This window comes from Oncorhynchus kisutch, unplaced genomic scaffold (assembly GCF_002021735.2).
Source record: "Oncorhynchus kisutch isolate 150728-3 unplaced genomic scaffold, Okis_V2 scaffold601, whole genome shotgun sequence".
Classification (NCBI taxonomy): domain Eukaryota; kingdom Metazoa; phylum Chordata; class Actinopteri; order Salmoniformes; family Salmonidae; genus Oncorhynchus; species Oncorhynchus kisutch.
Window position 1 is genome coordinate 151,898 of NW_022262546.1, and position 11,159 is coordinate 163,056.

Genomic DNA, 11,159 nt, shown 5'->3' on the forward strand with positions numbered 1-11,159 from the left:
GACCACCACCCATAGCACAGGACACTGAGCTAATCAGACCACCACCCATAGCACAGGACACTACGGACACTGAGCTAATCAGACCACCACCCATAACACAGGACACTACGGACACTGAGCTAATCAGACCACCACCCATAACACAGGACACTATAGACACGGAGCTAATCAGACCACCACCCATAACACAGGACACTACGGACAATGAGCTAATCAGACCACCACCCATAACACAGGACACTGAGCTAATCAGACCACCACCCATAACACAGGACACTGAGCTAATCAGACCACCACCCATTACACAGGACACTATAGACACAGAGCTAATCAGACCACCACCCATAACACAGGACACTACAGACACTGAGCGAATCAGACCACCACCCATAACACAGGACACTGAGCTAATCAGACCACCACCCATAACACAGGACACTGAGCTAATCAGACCACCACCCTAACACAGGACACTATAGACACGGAGCTAATCAGACCACCACCCATAACACAGGACACTACAGACACTGAGCTAATCAGACCACCACCCATAACACAGGACACTATGGACACTGAGCTAATCAGACCACCACCCATAGCACAGGACACTGAGCTAATCAGACCACCACCCATAACACAGGACACTATACACACAGAGCTAATCAGACCACCACCCATAGCACAGGACACTACAGACACTGAGCTAATCAGACCACCACCCATAACACAGGACACTATGGACACTGAGCTAATCAGACCACCACCCATAACACAGGACACTATGGACACTGAGCTAATCAGACCACCACCCATAACACAGGACACTATGGACACTGAGCTAATCAGACCACCACCCATAACACAGGACACTATGGACACTGAGCTAATCAGACTACCACCCATAACACAGGACACTGAGCTAATCAGATCACCACCCATAACACAGGACACTGGGCTAATCAGACCACCACCCATAACACAGGACACTGAGCTAATCAGACCACCACCCATAACACAGGACACTACAGACACGGAGCTAATTGATGGTAAACAACGTATTGCATGTGAGCTAGGAACAAGCACAACATCTTCATGATAAACTGAAATAGACGAGCAACACACAGAAAGTAAACCTAAAGTAAAGCTCTGCAGCTGAGAGAGGGAGGGAGGGAGGGAGGGAGGGAGGGAGGGAGGGAGGGAGGGAGGGAGGGAGGGAGGAGGCCTGACAGTAGAGGGAGGGAGGGAGGAGGCCTGACAGTAGAGGGAGGGAGGGAGGAGGCCTGACAGTACAGGGAGGGAGGGAGGGATAAGTCCTGACAGTAGAGGGAAGGAAGGAATACGTCCTGACAGTAGAGGGAGGGAGGGAGGGAGGGATACGTCCTGACAGTAGAGGGCGGGAGGGTGGGTGGGAGGAGTCCTGACAGTAGAGGGAGGAGGCCTGACAGTAGAGGGAGGGGTCCTGAGAGTAGAGGGAGGGGTCCTGAGAGTAGAGGGAGGGGTCCTGAGAGTAGAGGGAGGGAGGGATAAGTCCTGACAGTAGAGGGAGGAGTCCTGACAGTAGAGGGAGGGAGGGATACGTCTTGACAGTAGAGGGAGGAGTCCTGACAGTAGAGGGAGGAGTCCTGACCTGGGAAGTCACAGTGGTGTATCCTCCTCTTCTCCAGGTCTGGGTTGGTCCTGCGGTTGTAGCGGACCTGCATGGACTGGTTCAGGCTTGGAGCTGGGCCGGAGCCTGGGGCTGGAGTTAGACTTGAGGCTGGGGGCCGAGCCACACCGGTGGGGGAAAGACTGGGGGAGACGCTGACTCCCAGCTTGGAGGCGATAGTGGCGGCATAGGAAGGGGGAGGGGAGAGGTTCTGAAGGAGGTCCTTCTGACGATCTGGGGAGCTGGGCTCTGAGCTGGGAGGAGAGGGGGGCAGGTAGGGGGCCTTGGCCTGATGGTGCTGGGGCTGCTGGAGGAAGTGAGGGTGAGGGTAGGCCCCTCCCACGTTGTGCAGCCCACCACAGTAGCTTGCCTTGGCACTCTGTAGTTGTTGGTGTTGCTGCTGGGCCTGGGCGGCTAAGTGTAGGTCGTGGAAGGTGTGCATGATGGGCGAGGGACCGGAACCTCCGTGATGCTGCCCCGCCCGGTGATGAGCATTGTTGCCATGGTGATGCATGGGCGCGAGAGGGGCGGAGTCCAGCTCCGCAGAGAGCAACTGGAACAGAGAGTCGTCGTGAGGCAGATCGAACGACCCCAGCTCCTCCTTCACGTAAACAGAACCGCCCGTTGCCACGGCGTCAGAGGTCGGGTCACCACCACCCGACGGGCTGAACACGCTAGTGAACTCTGGTAACGAAGAAGACACCGACGTTACCGTGGAAAGGCTGATGCTGTTACTGTGGACGCTACTGCTGGGGCAGTGAGGGTGAGGATGGGTGAAGGGAGAGGAGGCAGGGGGTTCTGTTTTGACCTGCTGGCCCATGCCTCCACCGTTACCCCCAGGCCCTGGGCGTGCCGGCCGACACAAGCCCATCCTCAGGTATGCCAGGTCGGGTAGGAAGACGTTCATGTTGATGCTGTAAGGAGATCCGCCCTGGTCGTCGCCAAAGAAGTGATCCATCACAGAGGCACTGTCCCGCCGAGACTTGTTCTGCTCTGGAGGGTCAGGATGGGACATCAGGAGCGGCGTCTGGGGGGAGAGGTACTTATCCAGTTCACTCTTCCCTGTCTGAGGAGAAAAGACAGACTTACTTAAAAAGGTTGGCTCATTATTAATTCTGAACCAAATCTCTATTTTGGATGTAAATGGTATAAATATTATAACAAATAATCACGATGTTTATGGCAATTTCACTTTGTTTTAATGAACTTAGTAGTGGAAACAATCCTTTAATTGATTGTTTTAATGAACTTAGTAGTGGAAACAATCCTTTAATTGATTGTTTTAATTAACTTAGTAGTGGAAACAATCCTTTAATTGATTGTTTTAATTAACTTAGTAGTGGAAACAATCCTTTAATTGATTGTTTTAATTAACTTAGTAGTGGAAACAATCCTTTAATTGATTATGTTTTAATTAACTTAGTAGTGGAAACAATCCTTTAATTGATTGTTTTAATTAACTTAGTAGTGGAAACAATCCTTTAATTGATTGTTTTAATGAACTTAGTAGTGGAAACAATCCTTTAATTGATTGTTTTAATGAACTTAGTAGTGGAAACAATCCTTTAATTGATTGTTTTAATGAACTTAGTAGTGGAAACAATCCTTTAATTGATTATGTTTTAATGAACTTAGTAGTGGAAACAATCCTTTAATTGATTGTTTTAATTAACTTAGTAGAGAAACAATCCTTTAATTGATTATGTTTTAATGAACTTAATAGTGAAAACAATCCTTTAATTGATTGTTTTAATGAACTTAGTAGTGGAAACAATCCTTTAATTGATTATGTTTTAATGAACTTAATAGTGAAACAATCCTTTAGATTTTTTCTTACATCTTTGATCATCACGTGATACTAATCAGTATGATCAACATGCTGCATTCTGGACGGGAAGAATACGTTCAGGTATCGACTTCAATCATTTACAGTTCAAATGTGTTGGTATCCGTACAGCTCATTGAAATATGGCTTCATTCCTCCTGAAAAGAGGTGAAACTAAAAGCTATTTTATCACGATTACTCGCCTTTGGTGTGTCAGAATAAAGCATAGAAGCTGTGAAAAAGAGATGAATTATCGATTATTCTACAAATATATATATCTTTAAAATGGCCTGGACACATTTGTTGGTACCCCTTAGAAAAGATAATAAATAATTGGATTATAGTGATATATAACTATTTTGTTTCTTTAATTATCATCACACACACACACACACACACACACACACACACACACACACACACACACACACACACACACACGTCTCCAATCATCTTAGTAATCAGTCATTCAGCCTATTGAAATGGAGTAAAGTAGTCACTGTGCTGTTTGGTATCATTGTGTTGCACCACACTGACCATGGACCAGAGTAAAGTAGTCACTGTGCTGTTTGGTATCATTGTGTTGCACCACACTGAACATGGACCAGAGTAAAGTAGTCACTGTGCTGTTTGGTATCATTGTGTTGCACCACACTGAACATGGACCAGAGTAAAGTAGTCACTGTGCTGTTTGGTATCATTGTGTTGCACCACACTGAACATGGACCAGAGTAAAGTAGTCACTGTGCTGTTTGGTATCATTGTGTTGCACCACACTGAACATGGACCAGAGTAAAGCTACGGAGAGATTTGTCTGAGATCAGAAAGACAATAAAAGACAAGCCTGGTAAAAGGCTACGAGACCATCTCCAAGCAGCTAGATGTTCCTGTGACAAACAGTTGGAAATATTATTTAAGAAGACGTTTAAGGTCCGTGGAACTGTGGAACAACCTTCCTGGGCGCGGCAGCAAGAGGGAGAAATCGACCTCAGATTGATCAGGATTGTGGGAATGGTAGAAAAGGAAGAACCAAGGATAACTGCCAAATAGATACAAGCTGAACTCCAACATGTTTCGCTTTTTTTGAGCCAAAGTAGGTTCCATAGAAGAAGCCAGACTGGAATTTGCTAAAATGCATATTGACAAGCCACAATCCTTCTGGGAGAATGTCCTTTGGTACAGATGAGTCAAAACTGGAGCTTTTTGGCAAGTCACATCAGCTCTATGTTCACAGATGAAGAAATGAAGTTTTTAAAGAAAAGAGCACCACTCCTACAGTGAAACCTGGAGGAGGCTGGGTTATGTGTTGGGGCTGCTGTGTTGCGCCTGGCACAGGGTGCCTGGAATCTGTGCAGGACGCAATGAAATCTCAAGACTATCAAGGCATTCTGGAGCGAAACGTACTGCCCAGTGTGAGAAATCTCTGTCTCAGTCTGAATCCTACAGTCTGGAGAAAGCACCCATCAAACCTGAGACAGCTGGAGCAGTTTGCTCAGGAAGAGTGGGCCGAACTACCTGTTAACAGGTGCAGAAGACACCCATCAAACCTGAGACAGCTGGAGCAGTTTGCTCAGGAAGAGTGGGCCGAACTACCTGTTAACAGGTGCAGAAGACACCCATCAAACCTGAGACAGCTGGAGCAGTTTGCTCAGGAAGAGTGGGCCGAACTACCTGTTAACAGGTGCAGAAGACACCCATCAAACCTGAGACAGCTGGAGCAGTTTGCTCAGGAAGAGTGGATCAAACTACCTGTTAACAGGTGCAGAAGTCACCCATCAAACCTGAGACAGCTGGAGCAGTTTGCTCAGGAAGAGTGGGCCGAACTACCTGTTAACAGGTGCAGGAGTCTCACTGAGAGCTACAGAGAACATTTGATTGCAGTGATTACCTCTGAAGGTTGTGCCACAACATATTAGGTTGAAGGGTCCCATCATTTGTGTCCATGTCATTTTCATTGTGTTTTATTATGTACAATATTCTGTTGGAAACAAAACGAATAAAAAAACTGTCTGATTTCTATTAAATGAATAATTAAATATGGAATAATTACTTTAGTAAATGTCAAGTTATTTCAGAGAAAATGTTACCTTTTGGTTTTTTTGTGAAGAGGTACCAACAAACCTGAACATGTCTGTAATACAACTTCATCTATCATGTCAAACCTGAACATGTCTGTAATACAACTTCATCTACCCTGTCAAACCTGAACATGTCTGTAATACAACTTCATCTACCCTGTCAAACCTGAACATGTCTGTAATACAACTTCATCTACCCTGTCAAACCTGAACATGTCTGTAATACAACTTCATCTATCCTGTCAAACCTCATACAGATGGAGGATCATAATTTGACCTATATTGTCACAGCAAAATAATCCTGCAGCAATAGGATCTGAACGTTTGGTCCATAATGTTACTTGATTGGTTGATAGGCTATTAGCTGGCCAGAAAAGCAGACAAATATAATCGTGTGTTAAGTAGTATGGGTTTAGTATGGGTTTAGTATGGGTTTATCGATGGAGGGGGAAATTCTCCGCAAGAAAAGAGAGATCAAATTAAGATACTACATCTGTACAGTCCATTTATTAAGAGTTCAGAACCAGTGTTTGACTGTGTCATGCTGAAACTATGTGGTGGCCAGTGGGATGAGGAGTCCGGTAGTAATGTCTGATAGGACAGACAGAGTCACCAGGCAGACATTTATCAAGTAGCCTTCAGTGAGCTGCTGCCACATTCCCCCCTCAGCTGTAAACTGTACTCACACCAACCAGACCAGAGGGCTTAAAACAGGCACTATCTGCTTCCCAAACGGCACCCACAGGGCTGTGATTAAAACTAGTGCACTACATAGGGAATAGGGTGCCATTAACTTCGGGTTAAAAGTAGTGCACTACATAGGGAATAGGGTGCCATTAACTTCAGGTTAAAAGTAGTGCCCTACATAGGGAATAGGGTGCCATTAATTTCGGGTTAAAAGTAGTGCACTACATAGGGAATAGGGTGCCATTAACTTCGGGTTAAAAGTAGTGCACTACATAGGGAATAGGGTGCCATTAACTTCGGGTTAAAAGTAGTGCACTACATAGGGAATAGGGTGCCATTCACTTCAGGTTAAAAGTAGTGCACTACATAGGGAATAGGGTGCCATTTGGGACAGCAGACTACTGACAGGTGGTCATGATGAAGGAATGAACCTGACTCTCTCTCTCTCTCTCCATTCCCTCTGCTCAGGAGAAAAACAAAACACACACACACCATAATAAATACTATTCGGGCTCCACATAAATAACTCATTAAAGATCATCCAACTAATGGAGGAAATGGTTACTGGACATTGGGAAGGAAAATCACCCTCCCTGTTGGTGCTTCTCCTGTCCCGCAAAGTAACTGCTCTGTCCAGTTCTTTACGCAGAGCTGGCTGAAGGGAAGGTTTTCTATTTCTGTCGTTTAGATCGTCCAGCTGTTAACTGGTCATGTATATGTGCCACAAGTGTTCCGATTAAGGCGGTCGGGCTGTCTGTCTGTCGACATTGCTGGGAAGTTTCTACCTACTATATCGGGTTGGGTCCGGACTCGCACCGTGCGTTAGAGAGTAGATGGGATCGGACGGAGTCAGTTGTTGATGGGAATGGTAGCCAAGAAACCAATTGTGAGCGTGTGAGCAACTGGCACTGTCTGGCATAGCTGCCTGTCCTACCAGTTCCAATGAACTATGAGCTAAATGCGTCTTGCTATTTTTTTTAAACTAGGCAAGTCAGTTAAGAACACATTTTTATTTACAATGACGGCCTAGGAACAGTGGGTTAACTGCCTTGTTCAGGGGCAGAACGATAGATTCAATCCAGCAACCTTTCAGTTACTAGTCCAACACTCTAACCACTAGGCTACCTGCCGTTCCGACGATGTCTCTCGTTCCCAATCATGTAATCTTCCTGCTGTGTCCCGACCCATAGGCCTACACATCGAATGATAAAATACTTACGACCATAACAACATCAGGAGACGTTATTATTACGCACAATTAAAGCGCCAATCTCCTCTACATTTTGTATAATACTATAGAATTCCCCACATCACAGCAACACGAACAGCCTTAGTGCTTTGCAACATGCCAACCAACCTCGCCCATTCTGAGATAAAGAATAGCCTACACCGGGGAGAACATCTCAACACTGACAAACTGCATTACCTGGTGCGCGTATTCACTCTGTCCACTCCTTTCCGTCAGTAGGTTCTTGGTATCGAAACCGAACAGAGCCGATTCCTCGGCCGGGAAGCCTTCCGAAAGCATGGGCTTGAGCAGGGTGTAGAACATCTCGTCCTGCCCGGTCCCGGTCCCAGCGCTCATCGTGATCAGCGTCGCGGCCATATAGATTTACTCCCCACCGGAATAACAAGGTGCGAGCGGCCGCAATAATAATCATATAATAACGACAGAGGCGACAGATGAAACGGGACGGTGCATGAGAGGACTGACTGTAGCGATGTATTCGAGTCTGTGTGTAGTCTAATTAGCGATCTCGTCTGACTGGGTTATCCACTCCACTTGTCTCCCTTCGGTAGGACTGGAGTCTGTTGGGACAGTTCAAAGCTTCTGCTCTTTTCTATCCATGTCAACTCATGCGATGAGAGGAAGCGAGGCGGGCGTGGGGCAGGTTCAGTCGGTTTAGTGTTTCAAAAAAAAAAAGAGTCAGGGCGTGGCCAACAAATAAGACAGAACAGAACGCCTCATACACCGTCAAAAACGCCTTTTGTACAACAACAGTAAACAGCTCCCCGGCACCGAGACCCTTTTCACAGAGGGCTTCTCTCTCCCTAAAGCCCAGTTTACTAAATATGTAGCTAGGTTACACACATACCAAGGAACGCTCATTATTACCCTTATACTCACCATGTTTCGTGTTCTCAAGCTTTGACCTGCATCATTTCACAGGGTTCCCCCCCTGTGCTTCAAGAACATTTTCAATCAAAACCAAATAAAATCATGTTTTATTTATCAAATCAAATCAAATGTATTTATAAAGCCCTTCGTACATCAGCTGATATCTCAAAGTGCTGTACAGAAACCCAGCCTAAAACCCCAAACAGCAAGCAATGCAGGTGTAGAAGCATACATGTATGTACATTCTGTGGAATGTGCCTCTACTGGGAATATTAAACTATAGTCGACACGTTTATTTTCATCCCTTAATTTATTCATATTCTGAATGATTCTTCTCAGAAGTTTACGTCATACATATTTTTATATTGAAGGTATTTTCAAGGTTCATTGTTAAAACTGGACGAAGTTCAGAAAGTGAGTGGCTGACCAGGGTGATACACCCGCTGACCAGGGTGATACACCCGCTGACCAGGGTGATAAACCCGCTGACCAGGGTGATGGAACCGCTGACCAGGGTGATGGAACCACCGACCAGGGTGATAAACCCACCGACCAGGGTGATAAACCCACCGACCAGGGTGATGGAACTGCTGACCGGGGTGATGGAACCGCTGACCAGGGTGACAAACCCACTGACCAGGGTGATAAACGCGCTGACCAGGGTGATAAACCCACTGACCAGGGTGATAAACCCACTGACCAGGGTGATAAACGCGCTGACCAGAGTGATGGAACCGCCGACCAGGGTGATAAACCCGCTGACCAGGGTGATGGTACTGCCGACCCGGGTGATAAACCCGCTGACCAGGGTGATAAACCCGCTGACCAGGGTGATGGAACCACTGACCAGGGTGATAAACCCGTTGACCAAGGTGATAAACCCACTGACCAGGGTGATAAACCCGCTGACCAGGGTGATAAACCCGTTGACCAAGGTGATAAACCCACTGACCAGGGTGATAAACCCACTGACCAGGGTGATAAACCCGTTGACCAAGGTGATAAACCCACTGACCAGGGTGATAAACCCACTGACCAGGGTGATAAACCCGTTGACCAAGGTGATAAACCCACTGACCAGGGTGATAAACCCGCTGACCAGGGTGATAAACCGCTGACCAGGGTGATAAACCCGCTGACCAGGGTGATAAACCCACCGACCAGGGTGATGGAACCGCTGACCAGGGTGATAAACCCACTGACCAGGGTGATGGAACCGCTGACCAGGGTGATAAACCCGCTGACCAGGGTGATAAACCTGCTGACCAGGGTGATAAACCCGCCGACCAGGGTGATAAACCCACCGACCAGGGAGATGGAACCGCTGACTCCAGGGTGATGGAACCGCTGACTCCAGGGTGATGGAACCGCTGACTCCAGGGTGATGGAACCGCTGACTCCAGGGTGATGGAACCGCTGACTCCAGGATGATGGAACCGCTGACTCCAGGGTGATGGAACCGCTGACCAAGGACCGCAGAAGTCTAGGAAGGGAGTGGACCAGGGTGATGGAACCGCCGACCAGGGTGATGGAACGGCTGACCAGGGTCTGCAGAAGTCTAGGAGGGGAGTGGACCAGGGTGATGGAACCGCTGGCCAGGGACCGCAGAAGTCTAGGAGGGGAGTGGACCAGGGTGATGGAACCGCTGACCAGGGACTGCAGAAGTCTAGGAGGGGAGTGGACCAGGGTGATGGAACCGCCGACCAGGGTGATGGAACCGCTGGCCAGGGACCGCAGAAGTCTAGGAGGGGAGTGGACCAGGGTGATGGAACCGCTGACCAGGGTGATGGAACCGCTGGCCAGGGACCGCAGAAGTCTAGGAGGGGAGTGGACCAGGGTGATGGAACTACTGACCAGGGTCTGCAGAAGTCTAGGAGGGGAGTGGACCAGGGTGATGGAACCGCCGACCAGGGTGATGGAACTGCCGACCAGGGTGATGGAACGGCTGACCAGGGTGATGGAACGGCTGACCAGGGTCTGCAGAAGTCTAGGAGGGGAGTGGACCAGGGTGATGGAACGGCTGACCAGGGTCTGCAGAAGTCTAGGAGGGGAGTGGACCAGGGTGATGGAACGGCTGACCAGGGTCTGCAGAAGTCTAGGAGGGGAGTGGACCAGGGTGATGGAACGGCTGACCAGGGTCTGCAGAAGTCTAGGAGGGGAGTGGACCAGGGTGATGGAACGGCTGACCAGGGTCTGCAGAAGTCTAGGAGGGGAGTGGACCAGGGTGATGGAACGGCTGACCAGGGTCTGCAGAAGTCTAGGAGGGGAGTGGACCAGGGTGATGGAACGGCTGACCAGGGTCTGCAGAAGTCTAGGAGGGGAGTGGACCAGGGTGATGGAACGGCTGACCAGGGTCTGCAGAAGTCTAGGAGGGGAGTGGACCAGGGTGATGGAACCGCTGACCAGGGACTGCAGAAGTCTAGGAGGGGAGTGGACCAGGGTGATGGAACCGCCGACCAGGGTGATGGAACCGCTGGCCAGGGACCGCAGAAGTCTAGGAGGGGAGTGGACCAGGGTGATGGAACCGCCGACCAGGGTGATGGAACGGCTGACCAGGGTCTGCAGAAGTCTAGGAGGGGAGTGGACCAGGGTGATGGAACGGCTGACCAGGGTCTGCAGAAGTCTAGGAGGGGAGTGGACCAGGGTGATGGAACCGCTGGCCAGGGACCGCAGAAGTCTAGGAGGGGAGTGGACCAGGGAGGTGGAACCGCCGACCAGGGACCGCAGAAGTCTAGGAGGGGAGTGGACCAGGGTGATGGAACGGCTGACCAGGGTCTGCAGAAGTCTAGGAGGGGAGTGGACCAG

The 11,159-nt window shown here is 48.8% G+C and overlaps 1 protein-coding gene across 1 annotated transcript in view; it reads right to left on the minus strand.

The window, feature by feature from the left end:
- LOC109886627 (Krueppel-like factor 5) overlaps positions 1-8,124 on the minus strand; it is a 36,986-nt gene extending 28,862 nt beyond the window's left edge. Inside the window, exons 1-2 of the mRNA XM_031815755.1 lie at positions 7,662-8,124; positions 1,628-2,711 (exon numbers count right to left, since the gene is read on the minus strand). Coding sequence (XP_031671615.1) covers positions 1,628-2,711; positions 7,662-7,841 — 1,264 coding nt within the window. The 5' untranslated portion in view covers positions 7,842-8,124. The remainder of the gene's footprint in view (positions 1-1,627; positions 2,712-7,661) is intronic.
- Positions 8,125-11,159: the final 3,035 nt, after the last annotated feature.